Source organism: Vidua chalybeata, chromosome 1, assembly GCF_026979565.1.
Source record: "Vidua chalybeata isolate OUT-0048 chromosome 1, bVidCha1 merged haplotype, whole genome shotgun sequence".
NCBI classification, from domain to species: domain Eukaryota; kingdom Metazoa; phylum Chordata; class Aves; order Passeriformes; family Viduidae; genus Vidua; species Vidua chalybeata.
Genome location: NC_071530.1, coordinates 20,572,358 through 20,599,085, shown reverse-complemented (window position 1 = coordinate 20,599,085; position 26,728 = coordinate 20,572,358). Strand labels below are relative to the sequence as shown.

General features: G+C 39.6%; 1 protein-coding gene across 1 annotated transcript in view; it reads right to left on the bottom strand.

Annotated features, from left to right (window-relative positions):
- The window catches only part of CUBN (cubilin), a 142,348-nt gene extending 122,451 nt beyond the window's left edge, over window positions 1-19,897 (bottom strand). Inside the window, exons 1-15 of the mRNA XM_053963040.1 lie at window positions 19,779-19,897; window positions 19,489-19,618; window positions 19,074-19,166; window positions 18,040-18,078; window positions 17,170-17,271; window positions 16,166-16,269; window positions 12,423-12,549; window positions 10,795-10,963; window positions 9,919-10,050; window positions 8,644-8,739; window positions 7,958-8,079; window positions 5,624-5,810; window positions 3,769-3,887; window positions 2,080-2,311; window positions 590-771 (exon numbers count right to left, since the gene is read on the bottom strand). Coding sequence (XP_053819015.1) covers window positions 590-771; window positions 2,080-2,311; window positions 3,769-3,887; window positions 5,624-5,810; window positions 7,958-8,079; window positions 8,644-8,739; window positions 9,919-10,050; window positions 10,795-10,963; window positions 12,423-12,549; window positions 16,166-16,269; window positions 17,170-17,271; window positions 18,040-18,078; window positions 19,074-19,166; window positions 19,489-19,618; window positions 19,779-19,897 — 1,953 coding nt within the window. The remainder of the gene's footprint in view (window positions 1-589; window positions 772-2,079; window positions 2,312-3,768; window positions 3,888-5,623; window positions 5,811-7,957; window positions 8,080-8,643; window positions 8,740-9,918; window positions 10,051-10,794; window positions 10,964-12,422; window positions 12,550-16,165; window positions 16,270-17,169; window positions 17,272-18,039; window positions 18,079-19,073; window positions 19,167-19,488; window positions 19,619-19,778) is intronic.
- Window positions 19,898-26,728: the final 6,831 nt, after the last annotated feature.

The window sequence follows — 26,728 nt, the reverse complement described above, 5'->3', positions numbered from 1 at the left end:
GGTTTTGTGAAAGGGAAAAAAAGTATCAGGAGATCTACTGTTGAACTGTTTTCTTGAAATCATGCTCTGCATTGCACACAACATGCTATTCCAAACTGGCTTCTCATTTCCATGAAAAGGTATTGGCAAATTCTGTAAGCATTAGGTCACACTCGACAAAAAGCCCTAAGCTCATACGTCAAGTTGTGGATGGCTGTGTGAGCTACGATATGAATCTATCAGTCTTAGATATCTTTTCCTGAATAGTTTCCCAAAGGATCATGAACTCTCTGTGGGTTGACATTTGACAAGGAGTTTGGAGACTGAACTTTGTACGAAAGTGAAAGCTTCCCATCAAGTATTTGGCCTGAATCCCATCCTTTTTGTCACAGGACTTCTACCGACTTCAGTGAAGCTGGTTCTCATCCCCTTTCTGTCCTATTGTCTCTGATTGTGTATGGATGGCTGGAATATGTAAATAAAAAGGAGCATTTCAACCTAGGATTAAATTTTCAAGTAGTCCCCTGCTGTACATAAAAAAGTTTTGAAATATTGTGTTTTATAATAACATATGCACAAAATGTTGTCATAATTCACAATTACACTTTACCTCTAAATAGTCATAATTGCAGTTGTCATGGTGTTCCAGGCTCAGTGTGCCAAAAGCAAATGTGATGAGGAGGCCAGGACTGGTTGAGATGGTCCAGAAACAATTTCTGTTTACAGGATAGTTACCAGGATATCCTGGAGAGCTTATCGAGCCATAAGTACCTGTCAGCTCACCACCACATTCTAATAGAAAGAGACATGGAACAACAGAGTATTTATCACCACATGTCAGGTCAGAAGATGAATTGTCCTGTAGTGTCAAAACTAGCTACCACTTTGGGGTCAGAATAAATTAAAAAACAAAGACCAAGCAAAACAGACCAGCAAGTTTCTTCTTTCTTTAAATTTTGCAGTTAATTCTGCAATTTTAAAAGGAGAACTCCAAATATTCTTACCCAGTTATGATAAACATACCTTAAGAAGAATAATCAGAAGCACTATGTTTGCATTGGATTTACAAAATTAATCTGAATTTCTGCACTTTGTAAATAGTCTCCATTTTTAATCCTATCAAAAGACTAGTTCCATTAAAAAAAAAAGAAAAAGGAAAATTTAATTACAGGTAAGGCTGTTTTATATAGCTGTAATAAAATAACATCAGTGCAACACTTGGGAATGGGAGGGGTACATCATGTGTCATACCTCAGGAATAGCTAGTTTAATCTCTCATCTGTACTGCTCTCTTTGGTTTTTTTTTTTTTTTTTAATTTTGTTAGTGCTATTTTTTCCTCCAAAATATCTGTTTTGACTTTTCAGTACTTGTATTTGTCAATTAGTAATTATCGATCTCATAATGACAATTGAAAGAAAAACCCCACCAAAAATCATATTCAAAGCATTTCAATAAATATTTCTAGAAATAAGGAAATGACATTTTTTTTACTGTATGGTTCATTCAAGACACAACCCAATGCTCTATTTTGTTTCTAGATAATACACAGACCACTGAAGTGACCTTAATGTTATGTGTGATGATTTGAAGTTTATCTCTGGAAATGCATTGCCACACAATCTGGAGCAATCACCCAATTAGCATTACCAAGAATTCAGGCAGAAATGCACAATAAATCATACCAAAAACCTCACAGATACTTTACAATCCAGTTCCCTATAATCTAGCATGTCAGGAACATTTAGGCTGTTGTAAATTGTCAGTGGCAAAACAGACCATTAACTTGCTTGCTCGGAGTACCAGATACTTCTGTGATAAAAGAGAACTGACTAAATGAATGGCATCCCCATAAACACATGCTCTTTGGGGGATTCCTCACAGGAGGTGTAAGGCAGCCTTAAAAAAAGAGCAGAAAGCTATTCATGCAGAGGCCTAGAGCTAGAGTTTGAAAGTATCTTCAAGTGATATATATGTCTACATTTCAGCCCCACTCCCTTGAAAAATACTGTCCTTCTGTTCCTAATGTTTCCTAATCAAAGGAAATAAGTAATCCATTTTACTCCAAAGCCTTGAAAATGCTTTGCATTTCATCTACTTACCAGGATCCTGAGATTCCCAATGAACAGTAAAACCTCCAGTAATGGTGTGGTTTGAGTATAACCAAAAATACAGAGAGTTATGGGAACTGAGAAGCTCTGTAGGACCTGGGAAGCCACAGTATTTTCCTAGCATGTGCATTGATGCTGAAGGTCCATCATGGATTTGAAGGAATTCAGAGTTACACTGATTACTTGTCTCCAGTTGGAAAAATGGGAAAGTAACACGTAGAATCTAATAGAAGCAAGAAAACAAGAAATCTCTTTTCTCCATCTGCTGAGATACTATCTATGTAGAAACTTTATAGAGCAGATATATGTATTCATGCAACTGCGAAAATCTATGAGCTTTTATGTCTTTTCTTGAAATGTTCCAGGACAGAAAAGAATATTAAAGAATTTTAAGGGTCAAAAGGAAAGAGAGAAGGTAGACAGACAGATAATTTAGTCAGTGAAGTTTTCTGGAGAGAGCATTATTTCTATAAACTAATAATTGAGACCATTTGCCTGCATGTGCAAAAGATATATATGTGTAAATTTCAAGCCGTGTGTAAAGCTTGAAACACAGCATAAAATACCTTATTCTGGGTTTCCCTAGGCAGTTTTTTTCATCAGATAAGTAGCATTTTTCACCCTTGCTATGGTTGAAAGTATGGTAATGGGAGTTAAAAGATTCAACGCTCTTGTTTCCCCCATATAAAATCAGTGTCTCTAAAGCCTATTCTGGATACTAAGTGACATGCACAGCTTTAACTTTGTTCAGATTCTTCACTGATGTGCTGTAATATACTCTGCTGAAGACAGTAGAAGGTCCCAGGCTTAAGGCTGAGGACATGTCACATACATACATATATATATATATATATATATATATATGTAATGCTGTATAAACCACTGTTAAGCATTGGTTTATAAAATGACTTAATTCATTCCACAAAATGTCAAAAATACATCAAATATTTAGATCCCAAGTAAGAAATTTAATGCTAAATCATGGAGTAGCATATTTTGTAGTTGTTATTTATAATATAAGTGGAATTGTTAGTTGCAGATCAGAATCAGAATATACATTAGTGTGCAACAGTTAAAAATTAATCCTTAAAAAAAAATCAGACGCTGTTATTACACAAAGCCATTGACAATACGAATTAAGCATTCGACATTTCTGCAGTCAGAGATCAGAAACATGAAATTGTTTTGGGGTCACAGAATCACAGAATAGTCTGAGCTGGAAGGGACCCAGAAGGATCATCGAGTCAAAGTCATAAATGAAGAGTTGGCCACGTAGGGATCAAAGCCACAGCCTTGGTGTTGTCAGCATCAGGCTCTGACCAACTCACTTAGCTCAGGAACCACCTGTGGAGCCCATCAGAGCAGAGCTTTTCTCATGCATTTATTCATAGATCACATTCTAAAGCAATGTAGAGCATTGTGGCTGGAGTAGGTTAATAAACTATAACCCTCAGCTGCTTAGAAAAAGATTGGAAAATCTAACCCACGCAAATCCTTAGGCTAAGGAGCCTGAAGGTTTGTAAGGATCTAAAATTTATTCTTTTGAAAAACTATTTATTCTGAGGGCATTGGATCACAGCATGGGAACACATGTAGCATGAAGACAGTCATGTTTGCTCTGATAAGCTGAGGGATCCTACTACCCTACTGAGGGTTTCTTTAACCTGAACTCTATTTTACCTTGTTGGGAGTAGTTTGAATAACCCAAGCACAGCTGACCTCACTGCTGTACCACTGGCTGTTTGGGTTGTTAGGGTAACTGAAAGTCCCCCTCAAGCCTGAGAGGTATCCTCCACAAACTGCAAAAAGAGAGAGAAAATGAAACAAATTTTGTGCTATTACTCTACAGACTAAACCAAAACCTAACTTCTTTTTTGCATATCTTTTTCTTCTTAAACATTTAAAACAATGTTGAAAAATACCTCTATAAAAGGATGTTTAGGACTTCCTCTCAAGTGGAAAAAAGCACAAATTCCCCCAAAGAAAAATAGTTCTTGGAAAAAGAACAGAGTATAAGTTGGAACATGTGGATACTGCCAAAAGATATTGATTCTGTCTCATGATGGTGTCCATAAATTGCTTTGCTTCCAAAAGGATACCTCCAGATTGAATCTCTAAATTTTCCACTTCAATGAAATAACATTTTACATTTTGAAGTTAAGATGATGTAAAATTGTCTTTCTCAGAAGTGGTACATCATAGACGTTGTCCTCAGGAAGTTGTATGGTTCTGTTTATCCTTTTTGGTCAAATTTCTGGGCCTGATAATCCCTCTCATCATATACCATGGTCTCTTCTCTCATTGAATCATTCAATGCATGGGAACTAAGAACTGGGAACCCCAAACAGCTACAGACAAATATGCCTGTATAGCAGCAAAATACAATGCACATATAGCTACAGTGTGCACCAAGCACCTTCAGTTTAACATTGAACTGATTCTAAAGAAATAGCCAACTCTCACCAAACTGTTTTGTTTCAAGAAGTGGTAAAAAGAATGTAATTTTATTTGAAATGTCTGTCTAAAACATCTCACCTTTTTTCAACCCAATTCAAAATGATCATGTCAGAATATACATCATTTTTTCCTTGATTAAAAACTAAAAGAACAGGTGGTACACTATGATTCCTTACTGCATAAGTAATTGGGTTTCTATCCCTTCATTATGAATGGCTAAAAATAATTTTTTCCCCTGTGGACTTAATAATAAAATATTAATAATTAATCATAATAAAACATTACTAGTTAGATACTTCAGGAAAATAAAAAAAAAAAGCCTAAAATAGTTCTAAAATAGAGTGGATTTCACAGGGGATCAGTTTTACATACTGTATTACATTAAAATGTAATTTGCTTTCTTCTTAGCAATCAACAGTAAAAATGAGCCACTGTTGTCACAGGGACACTGGACTCCCTGGAATGCTATCCTGACCTTGTTTAATTAAAATTAATGAGAAAAAAAGTTCTTAAACAAACAGAAGAAACTATATTAGGAGGAAAAGGGAAAACCTTGCAATCAGTATGAAACTGAGAGTCCCCCATTTTCATGCCTAACATTTCTTTCATTACATTTCTGTTTGAAAACCTTTTCTGGCTTTTCCTCTTGACTAAGAACATCAGGACCTTTCAGCTTCATAACGGATGAAATAATATGCACAAAAGAGAAACGTCAATATATTCTTTTGTTCTCCTTATACTGGATCCTCTTTCCCAACCAGCTTTCCAGACAACTTTCCCGGGAACAGAGATCTGATTTCAGGATGTCTGGCATCTAGCCAAGGCCAGTGGGCCTGCAGATCAACTTCACTGTTGTGTTCCTACTGCTAAACAAAACAGCTATAAACAAAGCTCATGGAAAACTCTGACTTGGAGGGAATTTGGGTTGGGACCTCTAATGCACCAAACACAGGGCTGTTTTTCACATCATAACTCAGTTCTTATTCACATGTTAATGCCATGCATCGAGCATCTACTTGCTGAAGCCCGCTGTGCCATTTCCCAGGAGGGAAGGAGGGGGAGGAGGTTCTGGCTGTACCTTGCTGGGCAGTCTGGCACTGTGGTCCTGTCCAGGCGCTGGTGCACTCGCAGGAGTAGCCATTGACCCCATCAGTGCAGGTCCCCCCATTCTGACACGGGTTGCTGATGCATTCATCAATGTTCTCTGTACAATTAGGGCCTGTCCAGCCTGCATTACACAGGCAGAAATAGCCAGAGATCATTGCCTGCAGATATAAACACATCAAATAAATATAAGCATGAATACTTAAAGAAATCAACCGAGTCACCAGAAAAACTGATGTTTACACTTATTTTATGAGGAAATATTGGAATAAAGAAATAAAAACTTTGGATTTTTCTGGCCTCGGTGGTCACTGGTGAATACCAAAATAAACATAAAACCTAATTAGATTATCTATCTCTTCGGGTTTTTCTATTAAGTTATTTCTTAGCAAGGCTCTTTCAAATTACTTTCTTAAAAATCAAAATCTGTACCCTTTTAGCCATTCAGAAAACTGTTTGATCATGCTAGAATCAAGTCAATCATATTAACTGAACCTTATAAATAGCAAGGCAAGATAACTGGTTTATAAGTAATTTCTCTCAAGACCTTTCTCCAGGAAGTCTGTGCTGCAGTTATGTGGGCTGTTAACTTCTGTTTTCATCCCAAGGAATGTTAAAGGGGAACAATTTCAACACCTTTTCAGCTTTATTCCTTATTCTATATGTCTCTTTTCCATTTCCATTGTTGCAACCTGTACTACTTCTCCATATAATTAAGTCTTTCCATATCTGTAACTGTTTTAATTTCATATCTTCTCTTACCTTATATCTCTTGTTTTATAGACACAATCTTTAAAGGTGAAGCAGAACATGGTCCCAGGTACAGACTACAATCCCATCTTTGATGGCATACAATCAGTGTATTGCATTCTCTATTTGCTTTTCCATTACCTATTCATGTCCTCTGTGTCCCAAAGAGATTTTTAGTATGATGGAAGTGGGGTTTTATGTGTATTTAGGGCTCTGAATGTTATTTTAGAAAGTGTTTTCTTATCTGCATTGCCTGATACTTAATTGAAATTATATTTCCTCTGTCATTATGCTGGCCAAATACAGCTCTGCTGTTTCTCTATTTTATTACATGCTTTTGTATTCCCATTACTTAAATATCTGTGTTATTATCTTCAGGTATTAATTTGTAGCCATGATTGCCCACTGTTTTATGTTAGGATATATTTAGGGAAAGATGTCATATCTTTTAATAGATTGACTAAAATGAGCTAAATAGTCAGAAAAAGTATATAAGATCTGGGCACAACAGGCCCTATAAATATCTTCAAATATGAGTGAAGACACAGTAGATACCTACAGAATAGAGAGCAAGGAATGCTGAGGAGGAGTGGGGTGTAAGTGAGAAGACCATTACATTTCACACAGAAAGTGGAAAAAGCAACAGGTAATACACCACGGAATCATAGAAACATTCAGCTTGGAGGAAACCCATAAGATCATCAAATCCAGTTGTTAACCTAACACTGCCAAATCCATATCTTATGTCTCATTTTCCCTGTTCCTCCAGGGACAACCAAAAGGAGAATATCTGCAGCCTAATGGGGATAAATGGGAAAAGACTCTATCGGAACAAAAAATTTAGCATTTGTGAATATTTTGGCAAAATCACCATCATAAACATCCTCCACAACAAAATCCCCAGCTCTGCAGCACAGACTTCCCAGGGCACAGCACGCCTCACTAAGGAAGACAAAAAACCTTTCACAGGGCCCATGAGGACAAACTAAATGTTGACTGTGAATGAGAATGAATTCATACCACCAATCAGTTTGAGTCCAAAAGACTTGGTTACCATCAGTGAAACCAATTCCTTTGAAACATCATTGCCACGTTCATATAAACAGCCTGAGACTCCAGGAGTGCTCTCACAAGATCACACTAGGAACTCATAACTAACTCTGCTGGATATTAACACTCTGAAGGTCAGCAGAGGTACTGGTTCTGTTATCATGGGTAATTCCTCCATGATCCAGGGTGGTAAATTACTTTCTTGTGCCACCAAGAACAGTCCTGTCCCATCAGTACGAGCATTCCATCGGCTAGCATGGGCTACCAAATACATTTCTCAGGCCATTAGTGCCAAGATTGCTACCTCTACTTCACACACAAAGAAATGGTTTGTGTGCCCTGAAATTCACTTTGCTTTCCTCAGGTATATCCTTTGATCTTGCAATCCCCACTGACTTTGCCTCATTCCCAGTAGTGTGTCTGCACTCAGGCTTCAGTCTCACCAAGTCTCCCTGGCCGATTGTAACTACACAATGTTGTCATTACGTGTGAGGAGCCCAGCACTTACCAAGCACTGCCCATTTGCACAAGGGTTTTGCAGCTGACAGATATCACTGAGAGGAGAGCACCCGTTCGGCCCATATCCACTTCCAGTGAAGCCAGATGTGCAGGAACAAAATGCCATGGGCCCTTAGGAGATAAGACAAGACATAGAACATAATTCTGTTACAATGACAATACCAATGTCTGTAAATGTCCTTGACATTTTGAAGGAGAATCTTAATATAATTCTAACTTACTTGATCTTTTGACACCTTCCCTGGTCAGTGCCCAGTTTAAACATGGAAAGAGCCTTAGTGCTGTTTTTTTATGGGCACAGAGTCCAAGGTCACCTTCATGGGAAGTGGTGGGGTAGTTGAAGGGTATTTATGGGAAGGGGACTATTAAAAGCAGCTGTATAATTGGAAAACTGCATCAAAGAGAAATGGTGAATGTCTCCACAGTTTAAGCATAAAGTCTTTTTGCTGGAGCCTAAATCTACTTCTGTCAGTGTTTGTGAAAAAGTCTGCTGGCTTTAGCTAACCTGACTGTAAAATCCTTTGCATGAAGCAAAACTGACTATGGCAAAGGAGCTGCAATCCAGATATGTTGTTATGGATTTATCCTAACCAGGATAAAGTGGATTTATCTTAACCAGGCCCTCCTTGAGATTCACACTGATATTATCTTACAGTCTTTAAGAAAGCATCATACCTGGAGATGACGTACAAGTAGCCAAAGGATGGCACCCTCCATTATTTATTGAGCAGATATCAACCTGGGTACACGTTAGTCCATCTCCCTCATAACCTGTTTAGAGGTAAATTTCAGTTAGTCTGTAACAAACTATTTTCTTTGAGAATTGACAGTAAAACAATCAACTGGTGAGCAAAACACTAATTAATGGTGTAAAATCATAGTCTTCTGCAGTTAAAAAGAATGAATTGAGATAGCTGCTGAAGTAAAACCTGGCATATTCATTGTGGCTCCTTCACTGCAGGGGTGGATTCTGACTGTAAACAAATCCTTCCATAGTTGTGGAAGAAAAAGATATATTAGTGTATGTCAAATATAGGTAAAGTCAGTGAGGCCATAGAAACCCATGTCTCTCAGCCACCATGTCTTGCCCTCCCTACACATCTGCCCCCAGTCAGCCCTAATCACATCCAGATCTTTTCCTCCTGCACACCAGAGCAGCCCTTGGACCTCAAACACAACACCCAGATCCTCTCAGGACGTTCAGGAGGACCTAAGCCCTGCAGCACAACTCCTTATGGCCAGACCTGAGTCTGAGGCCACATTTCCAGCATGGTGATATCCCTTCAGCACTCAGTAACTGGGAGTCTTCCTTACCTGCAGTCTACTGCCATTTAAATAGCAATCAAAAAGTCAATTAGAAAGACTTTTTCCTGCTATATTTCTAGTATTGATCCCATACATTTCAGAAAGCATTTTAAATCATAAAGCATAAATTATAAAGACCTAAGTTGCAACTTCCACTGCTTGAGCTGTACTGCAGTGGAAACACTGCCTCCACAGACAGCATTCAGAGCGTGACAATTATCAAGGCTTTTTTTTTACTGCAGACAATACAGTCTGTGATTTATGGCACACAGGATACTCCTTCAATTAATCCAGACAATGAAATTACTACCATAATTATGCAATCCTTGTTTTGCATTAATGATCTTGTAAAGGAAGTACTTCACCAAATCAAGGCTATAACACTGAAAACAGCTACCTAGTACAAGAGAAATCCATTTCAGAAGATCCTCTTTAAAGGCATTCTCTATACAATGTTCATTAATAGCTGAAGCAGTTTGCATATACTTGGTTGGACTCTGCATTCTGTATTACAGTATTGTGTATGTGATATTTGTATAAAACAAATTTTCAGCTTCTTAAATCTACACCAAAACAGGCTGGTATGTGTTGAATCTTCATCTTTTAAGCCCTTCCATAGTATTATCAACAAGAAATCTATTTTACCTGGTGGACAGAGCCCACAGCGGAATGATCCAACTGTGTTGATACATTGGACCATCGGTACAGTTGAGCAGCCTCCATTATTACTTGCACATTCATCAATGTCTTGGCAAGTGTAGCCATTTCCTTGCCAGCCTAAAAAGCAGCACAGAAAAGACATCAGAAATAAAATGCCTGGCCTTTTTGGTTTCTTTGACCAAATCTTTTCATAGAGTACAACTGAATTGCACTTCATTAACACAAGAGTAGACCTGTCTCTCTCATAACTGATTAAAATTAATACTGGTCTGAAAATTAGGTTTCAAACACAACAGGGTGGAGATGTGAGTACAAGAATGTTTTATTTTAACTGTATTCAGGATATTTCAGATTCAAACACACTTTTACCTAAAGAGGATGCAGTTCTGGTCTGGTCTAGTGCATGTATATACATTTTGCAGCAAAGCTTTATTGAAACTTCAGTTAAACATTTTAAAAACTTCTCCTATAGACACCACCTGCTCAGCTCAGGAAGAGTAATCATAGGTTATATGGTCTGAGGGAACAATCAGACTTTTATATTGCCTTAGGGCAGGAAACATACAGATATAAAAGTACTGCAGACGTATTATGTGAAGGTGACAGGATGTGATGGTGGACGTGAAGGTACCTGTGGACATGAGACCTATTTGAATGATCAGTTTAGGATGAGATAAATCGTTCATTAGACTCCACTGCCTGTGTTACCCATATAAAACACAACCTGCATTTATTCCCTAGAACACAGACCAAAGCATTTCCTGGAGTTATGCTCATCTGCATCCTGTGTCTGTGCTTATGATACACAGGCAGTAGTACCTCTGACCCCATCCAACCTGAGAGCATGGAAGGACAAGATACCTGTGGGGCAGGGACCACATCTGTAGGAGCCTAGAGTGTTGTAGCACTGCACAAGTGGATCCTGTGAACACGGAGGATTAGGGAGGCTGCATTCATCTATATCAGTGCTGCAAGCAGGACTGCCAGGAGGGGACATCCAGCCAGCGTCACAGATACAGTGGTACTTGGGCTGCCACAGAAAACATCACATTGCATGTTTAAGGCATTTGCAATAGTCAAGAAAAAGGCAGGAGGAGTTCATTTCATTAAATGACTTTCAAACTATAGCAAGAAATTTTCAGAGCATTACATGGCTTGTATGTTTTGTTTTGTAAGTTGTTTCAGTAGTTTTCTCAGTCTATTTCTTCCTCTGAATTTACTTTTTCAGATTATGGAAGCAACTCAGGCTCATTCATTAGATTCATAAAAGAAATCTGTAATTTACTCCTAAGCTCCCAGAGAAAATAAGATCAATTATGAGCTGTACGTAAACATAATTAAAAGTCATCAACTTGCTTTTTAACCAGGGCAAAGAGATCATTGTAAGCAACTTGAAATCATCTTGGCTGTTTTCTTTTAATCAAATTATTCAGTAGTCTATGCAATGTGCAGCACTGACATTAAAATGCAAATACATGTTTTCTTTCAGGAAAACATTTTTCTCTCTAGTAAACTTTACTAATGGCCAGATTTCAGCATTTATCTAGCTTTGGTCCAATTAAAGCTAATGGGAGCTTTATTGTTGATCGTCACAGGAGCAGACACTGTTAAGCCAACACTGAACCCTTTTGAAAAGCTTTCTCAACAGAAAGTGGGCAGAAAATAAGTGATGAGTTTTGAAACTTCTAAAAATTAAGCAAAGAAATTATTTTATAGCAAAGCACAAAAAATATGTGCTGTGACTGGAATGGTGCATGGGCGTACAGGAATATTAAGAAGCACAAGCTTGGCTGAGTTATTTTGGAGGGCTGCTCTGAGTGGAAAGAGCCAAAGCTGGCATGGTCCATTTGTCGCTTTGGAGTGAGCACCCTGTACCCAGATTCTCGCCCAAATGGAATGAGCTGATTTGCTCCAGAAGAGCACTCAAGTGTGTGCTAGCATCTATCCAGTGCAGATGTTTGGAAAGATTGGGCCTGGAGTCAGACCCCATATCCAACTGACACTGAGGAGCACCAAATGTGAGCAGCAGCAGCCACACAATCACCATGCAGCCCTGGCAGCTTTCAGGCCCCTGGCACTAATGTGCCACTAATGTGCCACTAATGTGCCACTTTTCCCAGGAAAAATAAGATTCATGATGTTTGTCCTTCTCAGTCATTTAAGCAGTAAAATATTCTAGCAACTTAGAACTCCCAAAATAATAAACAGTAAAAATATTATATTTCAAATAAGACTTCAACTGATTAAAAAAATATTCCCAAACTCCCTATGGAGCAATCGATCTAATATTGTGACAAGTACCTCTAACAAGACATAAGACATTTCTGATTTTTTCAGCCCCCCGTGGCACAACGGAGAGGCTGTTATGTGGTATAGTGGCCTTTCTTGTTTTCAGCAGCAGTTCGTGCTATGCAGCTTTGCCACGCTCAGCAGTATTTGCTGCCTATTCATGCTGTGCTGAATGCTGAGGTTTGTACATTGTTCCTTACCCTGTTGGGCTGGTCCCTTTCTTGATCTACGCAGAGGCCATGCCCACAGAGCCTCTCAGATCCTTCCTGGCAGTCATCAAACTTCAAGGCACAGTGACGCCCATAGGTTTCTGGAGTACAGGAGCAGCTAATAGTGAAAGTGGAAAGAAAAATCAAAATTTTGTCTTTCTACCGCTGTTAAAGATTATTCATTGCCATTTTCCACTTTATGGGGTGTTCCTTACAAAATACATGTATTTTCCTATATTGACAATCCTGCTAATAATCATGCAGAGAGGCAAATCTCCCGTTCAGCAGAGACTCAAGAATCATTTGAGACTTGTGTACGTTCATGACTGACTGGCCCTATGGAAGAATCTACAGCCTTTTGTTACATTCATAAGCACAAATCCAGAAAAAAGGAAAAGTCTAACATAAGACTTAAATAGAATATGGGCATGGAAACCCCACTTCAGTCAAAGAGCGCCCAAACTTCCTTTTTCAGTTATGACCATCATATGATGCCTGGTGCCTAAAATCCCACCTCTAGCAATATGCAGAAATGCCATGTCTGGCCTGTCCTAGACAGCGGGGTACTTTCACCCCCACACCACAACAATGGGCAGCTGCTGTCACAGCAGCACCTCAGCTTTTAGGGATGTGTGGTGGGCAAGAGGTGGCATTTGGGGTTGGTGGGGTGGGAAGAACAAAGCAGTGGATTGAAAGAAGGCATTCTGCTGGGAGGATCTGGTTTGAAAGCTGTCACATGCATCATATTGTTATTTATGGGGCAGAGCTTAGTTACAGCACTATACATATGTGGTGGAACTGAAACTGGGAACTTCTAAGCCATCAGATAATGTTTCCCTTTTCTCTGGCTCCTTATTTCCACATAGACAAAATGTGAGGATCTGAAATACAACTGAAAGGGATATAAATGTACAGAAAACCTCCTATCAGATCATTAGCTTCTCAATAAAATGACTTTGAGACTCTTATTTGGATTCAAGTTTTGTGCTCAATGTCTGTAGCTTGCAGAGACATGGCAGGTACACACGCTTCTTGGATTGCTTTTAAGCTGCCTAATGAAAAGTGCTTTGTAAAAGCATTTCTCTGCAGAATTGGAATCAGGGTATTTTAGTGCAGCTGACCTGGACCTTGAAGCAATTTATATAAAATAAGCTGCTGCTGTCCTTTCCACCATGTCACATGCTCAGCTGAAATAGCAGTTTGATAAGCCAATTGCAGGTAACTGAAGAGTACACCCAGGACAAGCAACCCACATGAACTTAGGCTTCAAAAACCCACAACAGCTTAATGCTTAACTGCAGTCTGCAGTGCAAGACAGCGTGTTCATTATTGTAAGAGACAGCAAGCAGAACAACACCTTCCCATCAGTTCAGCAGCTCAGCCTGGGCAAGCACAGAGGCAACAGGACAGGGAACCAGATGACTTTTATATGTCTAAAGTACACTCAGAGCTTCATGTTCAACTTCAAAGGACACAACAAGGCAATCTGACCGTCTCCAAAGGAGGAGAACAATGGCACTGTCTCCTGTCTACTCTGGCAAAGATTAATCTGCTACCCATCTGAAGTTTCTCAGAGAAGAGTTTCCAGAAGTAGGTCACACTGCAAGGCACTTCAGCCAAATTGTGATGCACTGCTACTTGGCACTTCTGTGGTTCCCTCACAGAACCACATGTTGTGATGAGGCCCCTGTTGTTTTGGTTGTGACACAGAAGTCTGATAGACTTGGGGACTTTCACAGCCTTTCGTCCAACTGATACAATGTTCCCTTGAGATTCTGACTGAGGAAGGTGTTTCTGGATAGCTGCTCTTTTCCCTCATATTTCAACTTTCTTGAATTACAGGAAAACCATGCAGATAAAGAATATGAACAAGGGGTGAAGACTGCATTATGTTCCATTTCATGGTGCCTAATCCAGTACTTCCAATCACCTGGTATTATCTCTGCAGGCTATGGAAAGTCAGATATTATCCTTTTCTTTCCCTGCAGTCCACAATGGTGTAGATAACTATGCCAGAGCATTAGTGTGGTGACCTGGGCTGTTGAGCCCCAGAAAGCTTAGCAGCAATGTCCTCACAGTTGCTGAAAATAGAGGTCATGCTCTGCCTTGGGATGGATTTAGCATTTGGGGAGCACTCAGAAATAAGTAAGAAAATATGTGAAGTGAGACTAAAGATAGTACAATGAACTTGGGAAAGGGACTATGCAATAATCCCGAGTGTGTGATGCAAAACAGTAATATTAAGGTCTCAATGATTTATGAAGAGGTCTTAGTTCATTTCATGAAACATTGATTCAGCAAGTACCAAGGAGGGCAAGCAGTACACCGGAAAAGAATCTGAGGAATCATGACTTGTATTAACACAGTGACAACACTTGTGAGAACAGCAGACCTTAAACCTTAATTTAGTCACACACCTGTACCTCTCTGAGCACAGTAAGAAACAAATAAAGGCAAATTGCTTTGTGTGTTGTTTCCTTGACAAATATCTGTTGCAGACAAGCTAGAAACATCCTTTAAAATCAAATTAAAGCTTACAGAAGTATCACACACCAGTGACACCTCAGCAGACTCTGTGTTAATGCTGAAGCATGAGGAGCACTACAGGAGAACTTTGTTTGAGGTTCTTCCAAGAACTGACAAAGCACTATAAGCCAGTGTTACATCAAGCAAATATTTGAGGGGGCTAAGATTTCTATGCTGAAGCAGGAGAGAAAATACTTTGCAGAAAGCTGTAGCATGCTCTCCAGTGTCCTTGTTCCCATTGCACAGGGGTAGCTTTGTATTATATGTCAAAGTTACTTATTTAGCAGATTATTTGACATTTTGGAGAATGAGACACAAAATGTTCAGGCTGGCTTGCCCTGTAAGCAAGAGCAGCCAGAGAAGAATATGCTCCAGAGGCCTCACGTGTGTGGGGCCCAGCACACAGGCAGCCCAGGCACCCCTTGGTTGCAGACTGCACTTCTCCCTTTCTGCCTGGCAGCACTGTGCGTTCCTTGCTCGGCTGCTGTCTCAGCAGGGCCCGTGTTTTTGGAGGGGATGAAGGCATTTCACAGAATTGTTTTTGATTTCACAGAATATTCTGTGTCGGAAGGGACCCACAAGGACCATCAAATCCAAGCCTTAGTGAAGGGCCTGCATGGGGATTGAACCCATGATCTTGGTGTTATCAGCACCCTGCTCTGACCAAATGAGTGCGCTGGGAATGGCAGTGATCAAGGGTGATCACCTCCCTCATCTCGTCCTCCATCTCCCTTTGATCTCAAGGGGTCAAGGGGTAGGTGATAGCAGAGGGATGGTAAGGTGGCTGTGCTCTGTGGGCTCGTGTGTGAGTGCTGGTTACAGCCCAGCAGGAGCCTCTCAGTGCCCCAGCTACACCCCATGGTGCAGGAAATTTCCATTGAAGCAGCTGCACCTACAACAGGGGGCTGGGTCACTGGAGCCAGTCCTCAATTTGCAGCCTTCTCCCCCAGCATGGCTGTGTGATGGATCTGGTTCCTGCTGCTCCTCTTGTGTCAAAGCAGGCAATGGCTTTGGAGGCCTTTTTGTGTCAGCAGTGGGCTCAGTGTAAAGTGCAGTAAGGATTTTATTTGTTCCCAGACTGCAAGGGCTTATAGTGCACCAATATTAAACAGACTTAATTCTAGGACTTGTGCTGCAGACATGATATGGGGTACAAAAATAGCGGAGTATTCTACATGGGATATTTGTGTCTAGTTTTGAGAAGTTACCTGTAGCTGCCTGGTGTGTTCACACAAGTGGCTCCATTCTGGCAGCCTAGAGCTGTTCCAGCAAAAATCTGGCATTCATTAACATCCACTGAGCACAGGGGGCCCTAAGATGAAATGGAAAACCAGTTTATTTTCCAAATAACTGAGAAATGAAGCAAACCATGGACCCAATGTTTAATATAGTTTTCAAAGATATACAAACCATGGGCTGTTATCAACACAGATTCTCGTATGAAACACAATAACAAAACTTTATTTTTCAGCTGTGTTTCTGTGACCCTTGCTATCAGTCAGATGGGGATAAAATATCTCAGATGTAGAAAACATATGAACAGCACATTTTTATCATCCCCTCTCTTTCCAACTAGAAAAAGACTCAGAAAATTTTCTTATAAACTGTTTCTATCAGGAAACCCTATAAATTTTGACCTAAATCTCGCTGGGATAAATTTTAAGTTGAAATCCTTTGAGAAGAAGATGCATAATTTCCATCTCTGGTGCACATAATAGCACCATTAAAGCATTTGCTAGTAAAGTCTCTGGATTTAAAATATTCAGAATGGCACTGATTATTTACACCCCCAGTTTGTCTTACTTGTTTAAGACTGAATAACTATCCATCCCTTCCCCCAGTCTCTCTCTCTCCTTGTGTAAGGTCAACAGCAAAGCACGCAGTTCATTTCAGTGCTCAGCAAAAGCCAGGCTAATTCTCTGCTGTGGGAACTGCCAAGAATCACTGACTTCATGGGCCACTGCCTGCATGTAGCAGCGCAGGGTTTGGCCCAATGCTTTGGGCTTCTTTCTTTTACACATATATATTGATATTTTTGAGAAGCAAACATGTAGCTCTCCAGCCAGTGAGTGATACTGCTGCTCTGCTTCTCTGCTGATCTCACTCTACCCTGAGCAACCTGAAATGCTGTGCTTTGTGGCAACCACTCTAAGCTAGATGCAGTCTTACAGTTGAAATGCATACTCTGTAGTCGAGGAGGCTAAAGACTCACCTGCCAGTTGCTGGGACAGAGGCAAAAGAAACCATCCAGTGAGTTTACACAGGTCCCTGAGTTCTTACAGGGGTTACTACTGCAGGCTCTCCTCTGGATGTCCTAAAATGCCAGAAAAGAGTAGAAAATGAGATTTCTGCTTAGCTGGTGTTCCATTAGCATTTATTTTCAATACAAACCTTCTTTCCCACCCCCACCCACCCCCCCTCCCCAGTTCTTTCTTGTATTCCCTCTCCATTTTTTTCTCAGCAAAGTTGATTTGTAAAGGTTTTGAGCTATTGCACTTATCCTGTACAAAATAATGATGCTGTGATTGCTTATACACAGAATGGCCAAGCACTAGGATGAGAAAAGCCCTGAAAAAAGTAAATATTATCTTCAGCAGCAGACTGGGAGTCTAGATGGAAGGTTATCTTGTCTTTTTGATTCCATAGGTATTTCTTCTGACAACTGTTTTTACTGGCACTGTAGGTGTGGCTTGTCACAAGCTCACTTGAGAAGCAGGTGACAGCTGAAACTTACTTCATTCCAGTACAATAAAAATCCAGTCTGAGTTTCTGGTCTTTATCTTGACAGACCAGTGAAGGAAAAGTTCACTTCTCCTTGGTATCTACTTGTTGTTCTTGGATGTACAACTGTTTTTCCATTAAGAAATGCAGTCTCCTACACAGTTTATATTTTGTGAGAAGGCATATCACCTCCTCCACAAATCTTGGTGCTTTTTTAACCTTCTGTTACCAAAAAAAGTTTTCCTGAGGAATGCAGGAGAGGAAATAAATCATTTAGCTGTTTAATCATTGAAACCTCACTTTATTTACTTGGGGCTGAGATTTTCTTTTCTGATCTCTAGTTTGCTTCCCATTTACTTACCAGCTGTAAGCTTTGAAGTTTGTTATCGAGGCTCAGGATCTGCAAAAGAAACGTGAATTACATTGTGCATAGTATGAGAATGACCACAGAGGTACTTGGTGGACACTGGTAAGTTCACAAAATTATTTTCCTCTGAGAAAAGAGAATAGCTGGTATGTGAAACCAGGTGACAGTCAGATCCAAATGAGGCCCCATTCACTGAGATTTTGGTGGGTTTGGCTGTTCAGAAAATGACAGCTTAAATATGTCCGAGCTTGGATCCATAAGGCAAGACTCAATCTTGCAAAGATATGTTCAGGTGCTGAAAACAGAGCACATGAATATTCCTGTGGGACTGTTTGGGTCCTCAAGGACCCAAATGTGTGACAAGGATGGAGGTCTGGGACAGAGCACTGAAGGCCAAGAAAATGGTCTACACATCTCAGTGGGCTGTAACCACAAACAGCAAGCTGACACTGAATCAGAAAATGTGATGGATACCATGGATACCTATTAGCACAATTTCCCTAAAGGAAGGTCTCTTGCATTGTAAAAATATTTTCCTATAAGGAACTTGTGGAAACACTGTAACAAAAGACTCTTAAATCAGGCAATCATTTAAAAATTTTCTCATGGAAAAAAACTTTCAGGAGCAGGGAAGTGACAAAACTGCATTGATCTTTTCTTTCCACTGCAAACCCTTACAGCCCATTTCATCTATGGAATGGGATGCCTGTGTAACAACTATGAAAATATATATGGTCCATTTCCAGAATTCATCCACAAATATTAGAGGATTTAGTCAATACAGATGCTGACAATGAACAAAGAAGAATCACAGTAACTGGAAATTTTGGGGGGATTTACAGAAATATTTCCATTGTCTACAGAGTTACTGAGTAAATATTTCAAAATTAAACACAGACTCCAGGCTGGTATTAAATAGGGATTCTGCTCCAGTTCCCTAAACTGGGTGCAGAAATACTAAAATGAATCAGTGTAAGGAATGGAAATGTGGGAATACTGGAGGAGGATAACATGAAGGTATGGCTCACCTTGGAGGTCAGCAGAGTAATCTGCTGGGATACATTCTGCAAGGCACCACTGGATTTTTTAAGTTCTTGAATCTCTGTGCTACTCTCTCTAACCTAAAGTTAAACAATAGAGATAATGTGAAACAAACTTTGACTTTTCAAAAGCTTAGGAAAGTTTAGTCCTTGCATAACTTTACTATTATAAAGTTCACTTAAATACAGAGATCTCTACTACATACACAATTTAATCTTTTCATTATCGTCAGTGATGACATGATTACTTTACAAGTCTGCCATAGCTTACTTTCATATTAGACTGCTGATACAGATAATATAAAATAAAATACAAAACATATCAAACACTTGTGAAAACAATTTAACTATTAATATGTAGAACCAAAAATGAAAATATATTAAGGGAAAATAACTATATCACCTGACTAAAAAGTTCTGCAAGGTCTTCTTCATTAATTTTTACTTTCCCCAGTGGTCCAGTTCTAAATTCAATATTTTTGCTGGAGCCAGCATGGAACACTAAATTACCCTGCTCAGAGGATAAACGAGGCCTGTTGTGTATTGGAAAAAAAGAAAATAAAGACATAATTTAGTTACATATATCTGCCAAACAGTATGTAAAATAGGGCTGTAGTAAAGCCATTCTGTCCCCATTACCAGCAGTTACAGGCCACCATACCAACAAATGCATTTGCAAGCAATGGTACTTACTGCTCATCGTAAGTGGCTCTTTTCTGCCTCTTTTTTTCATGGTGCTTTGGGTCACAGCTCAATCCAGTCAGTAATAATAGCACAACCACAAGCTGAGGAGCAGGAGGAGCCCAAAGCATTGCTTTCCTCCAGCTGTCCTGTGCTTGAAGTGAAACCTCCAGTGCTGGACTGAGCTGTTGTGAGTCCAGGTGCCCTTTGCTCTCACACAGCTCCTTGTTCACAAGGTGCCCATTCTGCTGCCTTGTCTTGCAAGGGTGAACTTTATCTCGGATACCTTAATTAAAGATTGACAGCATGCAAATCCCCTAGACATTAAATGCATTTTTCTCCTTTTGTCTTTTGGGTTCAGGAGCTTTGAGAGATCATTAAATGGAATCTGCCTGTATTTTATCACTATGTCTTTGCCCTTTGTACAGCTGAGCACCTTTGTGTCCCTGAGCACCTTGTAATCTGCAGAAAGTGCTCTACCACATGCTGCATCACAGGATCGAAGGAAAGATTATTTGGCAGCACTAAAGGACCTAAATTGTTACCAAAAAAGTCCCCTACCTCAAAAGTAAAACCCACAGTGGCTGACAAGGAATATCTGTATTGAAAGAGAAGCTTCCAGTCAGTAATTTACTGGGCAGATGACACAAACAAGTCAGCAGTACTGAACAGCATGACATGGATTACAACAGCAAAGTACAATTTTAACCAAATGTGGTTGTTCTGACTCAAGGGTGACTTAGTCCCCAGATGCTGAGGCTCAGGCTGTTGCTGCTGAAAGCCATGAGAGATTCCATGTCCCACCTCCCCTTTACTTTTGCCAGAGTCTCCATATTCCCCTTGCACAAGACTTTGCTGTTCTTTGTTCTTCCTGCTTAGAGGAGCTCTTTGTGTGTTTTCTTTCCTCGTGCTAGGAGCTTCCTGACGTCCAGGTCCACCACCATTTTTTTTTTATTTTCCTTTTTGCTTAGTAGACATCTTATTCAGGTTGCTCACATTTCAAAACTCTGCTGAGAAGAGTCGCAACAGTTGTAGCTGCTCTTGCTTGTAGCATCCTTTGAGCACCAGACCTTCTGGAAGCCATGGAGCTCCTGCACTTCCTAACCCTACCCAGTCTTTCTTTCTGCTCCAGTTTGTACTTGTCACCTACAGATGTCCCACAGATATGTGGAACCTTCCCTCCAGCTGGGGGATTGAATGAACTCTACAGCTTTCACAGATGGAAGCATTAAGAGCTCAAAACAACCTGGTAAGAAATTGAATGTGGCAGCAAAAAATTCTAATGTCATCTCAAAAAGAGACAGATGCACACTGAGGACATGAATGTGAAGTCAGGACAGCTGATGTTTGTGGTGCTACCACAGATCACGTGATCTTCACTGTGAATACCATAGTGTCTTAGGCTGTATCAGCTTTATCCCACCATTTTCCCAAAAACTAGATTTGTACTATATTTTATTATCTGTGTTTTCATAAACTTACCTTGGAATTCAGAACAGCACCAGCCTGCTGACCCCTTGTGCTCCCACTGGCTGTGGTGCAGGTAACCCAACAGTCACTGCTGCTGCCGAGGGATCTGGAAGGGCAGCGGTGAGGCTCCTCCTGAGCCCACGGGAGACAGCACATCCCATGTACCTACTGGTGAGGAAGGAGAAGGACAGCTCTGTGTATGTCCACCTGCACTGCAGCAGGGAGTCTATCAGCTGTTCCTGCCAGAACAGAAAAACATAAGGAAAATTTTCCATATGATGTCCTTTACCAACATGAAGGACAATATTTCCAAAAAAATACAGAATTGTGTTGTAGGAAATAAGACTGCTCCATTCAATCCACATTAGCTATGTTTTTTTATATCAACTGAAAATCTGTCCCTGCACCTTTTTTATATTTAATATTAAGCTTTTAGCTCTGAAACCTCTGTTCAGGAATAGGACAGCATAGGCAAATTATCAATATTTCTGTCTAGTCAACCAGACACCTTCTGCCTCTGGGTATCCTGGCACTGTCCATTAAACTGGTGCTCATTAACATTCTTCCTGTTTTGATTTTGAAGTCTTGTCTGGTGGGTTTTTTTCTCTTTTTGCTTTGATTTTCTTTTTGTTTTAACAGTTTTCTGAGTTTGTGTAACTGTCAGTTGAATGTCAACTTGAATAAACTCCAGGCCAAATACACCCGCACTCCATAGCAGGCTGGCTGAATGTCTGTGTACTCCAGGACCTTACTTTCACAAAGTCCATTTTATGCTGACATTTCCCATCCTGGCCTTTGGCTGTGGCCCACAAAATCCTTCCTTTCCTCTCTTCATTTCTTTTGCACGCTGAGTATGCACTGCCCCCCTGCCTGTCAGCCTTCGATTCAGGCTTCCCTTTGCAGCTAACTAACTCCATTAAACCAATAACCAGTGAGCAATAAACTGTTAAGGGTGAAGACAAGGCAACAAACAAGAAGAAATTCACCTTCTCTTCCTGCAGGTTTTATAGCTTAGAAAATGGTTGGCCTGAGGACCAGCTGATTTTGACTATGCACTGATTATAGGATGGAAAGAGAGGGTTGGACAGCCACCTATTTGCATGACACACTATTTTCCATTTCATTAGACCTTCCAGATTTTAGTTAATTGAGCCTTTATTCCTAGTGAATGCACCTCAGGCTGGCCAAATTGAGAAATCTATAAACCTTCTTAAGGACAGAAATAGGTCCACACCTTCTAATTTTACTGTAATATATTGAATTGAGACATCATTTTTGGAGGAACATAATGGAAAACATACAGATTTCTGGCACAAGAATAGGGGCTGTTCTTTCTAACAAGAAGAGCTGGCATGAACCTCTCCTCCTGGGACAGGTCATTCATTACCTCCCTAAGATGAAGGCTCAGAAAACAGCTCTAAAGAGCATAGGTTGTGTGCAGATTTGGCAAGAGTAATGGAGTGTTTGTCTCTAATTCTGGTTGAAGTTCATCCTGTACTAGCAGGGACTACAATTTACCACCATCTTGTGTAGCTGTGTGAAATGAAATGGTGGTATTCCTCTATTTCTCCAGCAGTATGGGCCTGCAATGCAAAGATGCTGGTGTAGAAGACAAGACTTGATTCAAATCATGGCCAAAAAATCAATACACATTAATTACTCCTAGGAAGTAACTCAAGTGCATGGACATCATGAGAGTTTTTGACAATGTTACCTGTTTAAATGGAGGAAGAGCAGCCACTGGTGTGAATTCAAAACTGGTTAATTTTTTAATGTAAGAGTAAAAAATAATCCTTTTTTTCCCCCACAGATGCAAAAAAGAAAAAATCCCTGCTATTCAATTGTTACACTTAAATATTTGCAAATAATTATAAATCTAGTCCATTGCTGGTTAAATACCAAGTAGAGCACATTTACAGAAGTCTTCCCTCAGTTGTGCTCATATCTCCCAGTACTTCTGTCTTCACTTTCCTGGACCCTCCTTCATCTTTCCTTCTTCTAATAATACCCTAGAGTTCAAAAGTGACACACAACATATGAAGTCATACTGTTACCTCCATATAACTGTGCAAATTGGTGTATACCCAGTTCAATATTGAAGTCAGCATTTCCCACATGTTCCTACAGCTCTGAGACAACCAAGCACAATTTCGGTAGCAGGCCCTGTGCAATGGATCAGAAACCATGAGGTTTACATCAAACATGGGTGACTCTGACCCCTTGCTGTTCCTTACCTATAAGCACCTATCATCAGTCTTTCCCTCTCTTCATGCATGTCTTGAGAGTTTTGTGGCCACAGCACCTTCCCCAGGGGCTACAGCTGCTGCAAGCCTCCATATCTCACACCTCTCCTCAAGGATTTCTGTTCAGCATTCTGCCCTCTGCCACCTGTTTAAGATTCTGCTTCCTCAACACAGTTGATGAAGTTCATAAGTTACCTGCTAATGAAGTTAAACTACCTGGCCAGGAAATTGAGTTTTTCAGTTTTCAATAGCAAATGACAAAGATAAGAGTCTTGGTTAGTTAACTACTTAAGCTGAAATTGATCTACTGTCCAAATTCTCCCTGGATTCCTTTATTGCAAGTAAGATTCAACACATTAGTTTTTTACTTTCCTTATGAGACTTTTATTTTAGTTCTTCTGTCTGATTTTTCTTCCCACACATTGTTGTTTCTATAAACCACTTTGATGCTTCTTATTCTCCATTTCATTCTTTTTTTGCAATTAGGTTAATGAAAAGCTTCCAGTCAGTTGTATTTGCTTTATTCTTTTCTATTGATTATTCCAGTCCTTTTAACACATTCCAATGGCTTTAACATACACTGGAGTTATTTTTAGGGACTTCCATTGGCATAGCCACCCTTCTTCACTAATAACCCTAAAGCCATGAATGGACCTGGCTGCACAACCTCCCTCAGATTCATTCTATTCTGTACTTCTGTCTTTCACCAAGAAGCTCAGTCTGAGCTATGTCTGTAAAGTGTTTGCTGTGTCTTGAGGCTGTGGTTACAAGTAGTGGCATTCTGTCACCATACAAAATAAGCAGTAAGAGTCATCATCCTGGGCTAGAAAAGATCTCTCCAGGTCAGTGATCATCCAGGTCACTCCAACAGTGGCCAAAAGCAGACAGGAAATGAAGAGTACATGAAGGGGTGAGCCCATACAGTACCTCCCCTAGGTACTCTCTTGGCCTCCAGTTATTTGCAGCTCCGGGACTTCTACAGTCAAAGTCTACTTACTCAGTACTCTCAGAGGACTTTTTTTACAAGAACTTGTCCAGTCTTCTCCTTCTCCACAAGCTTCACCTTATAACACATGTGCAAAGAATGAGTAATGCCATACATTAATTGTCATAAATATACAGTGAAAATGCAAAAAAAAAAAAATTAATTCTGAGAAGAATCCCATTTTAAGTGTATTATTTGTAAACAGAATGAGATTAGTTTATTTTTAAAATACATACAGGCAAACATTTGGACTATTGAAGACTATTTGTTGCAATCTACATCTGAGAAAATATATCTGTACCATCAGCATGCTTTGCTTCCATGTGCCAGGTGGCAATTTAAAAATATTTGAATTAAAAAGGCCCAGTGCGTGGACAAAAGCACAAGACAAACATGCTCTCACTGAAGCTGGGATTTCAGGATGTATTCCTGTATCTAAAATGAGAGACATTTCTCCCTGGAGGAGATTTCAGGAACTTTTTTGCTGCAATTTCTCAAATCCTAGTGAACGGCATCCAACCAGAGTGGCCATCTGACATCCAACAACTCTCTCACTAAAAGTGTTGTGTTCCAGTTGATTTAAACCCTTCCAATTCTGCTTCTTGTTTCACCAGAGCTCTTACCTGAGAAGTTTCCTCATCCAGCTTCCTCCCACTGTCAACAGGACCAGGTGGAGGAAAGTCAAAGAGAACAATCCAGTTGTTCAGCCTTCACAGACGGCTGCCTGGCCCTCTTGGGCCACTATTTCTTTTCTTTAATGGCTATATAAATACTCCAAACCTTACAATCAACTAAAGACAAAAATAACACAAATCTTGTCCTGATCTTTGCAATAACGTTTAAATTGATATACTAGCACTACTGAGTATTTAATAAACTTCCCCTAATAAGGTTGTAATACTACAATACTCATATTTGCACAGGCAAAGGGAAAATGGCTACTGGAATTAATTTTGGGCTTTATGTCTACTTTTTCATGGTTTTGCATTATTTTTCCATGGGTATTTCTTTGATCATTTCAATTTTATACAATATTTACATAAGACTGCTCAGAAATGCTAGTGCTCTTAACCAATTATTACTTAATCTCTTCTAAATCCTTACTAATATGTCATATTCTTTAAATAACATGCAGAAAAAATACAACACTTAAGTGGTTGTAAACACATAGAAGACAAAATATATTAAACTGCTAAGGAAAATAAATATAATTCAGTATTTATATATGAATTCAAGTGTTAAACTTTAGTATGAACAGCAAGAAGAGGAGCCAAAGGACAAGCTGAGAATTGAATAATTCATCCCTGAGATGCAACAAATATTTTCTAAATTTTCCACTTATTTTAGAAATGTGTGACAACTGCTAAAACAAATTGTATAGTCATTGAAGCATTGGGCCTGTTCAGATTTCTATTGAAATGTCTCTGTCAAAACCAAAATGGGCTTTCCCTTGTTTAAATTTAAGAAATAGCTATCACCAATCAATGTTTTCCCAGACTGTAATACAGACATTCCTGAAAAGCCTTATAATTGTCCTATCAGTCAAAAGTGAAATAAAAAAGGCTCTGGGCAGTAGCCTTACATTCACTGCATGGAAGAATGCACCTCCACTTCAAGCATCAAAAAGTACTCAAACTCACTGCGTTAAAAAATGGTATTTTAGTAATTTTGCTGCTAGACAGGTTTCTTCATGAGTATAGGGAAACCCCAGACTAACTCAGATAAAAACTAGCTGGTATAGGGAAGATTTTTGTAAGTCAATCTGTAAGCTTCAAAAATGACAACATAAATATAACACCACCAAATATGACCTTTTTCTCAGTGGAAATTCTCAAATTTAAGGGAATACAACCACATTACTTCACTCAGATAATGAAATGTAATTAAGGTGTGCAAATGAATGAGGTACCCAGAATCTGATTTTTGATTTTGTATCTCCCTCCCTTTCCAAAGCTGTTTTCCAGATTTTTCTTCACCTTTCAGCTGCTTTTGTAATCACACTTCATTGCTGTGAAAATGCTTAAGCTGAAGTTGCAAAGTACAGCAATGATGCAGGCTGCAAAGTACTTAGGATTAGGAGCCTGCTTGGAAGAGGAAGCAACATGATCATCAAGTGAGGTCAAGCAGGTACAACCCAACAGAACTCAGTAAACCAGTCTATTAATAACAAACCAAGGGGATAAGCAGCAATCACTCAATTTAGCTGCACCAGTATTACAGGGTTAGCAGGGGTAAAATACACAAATATGTATTTACAACTCTGA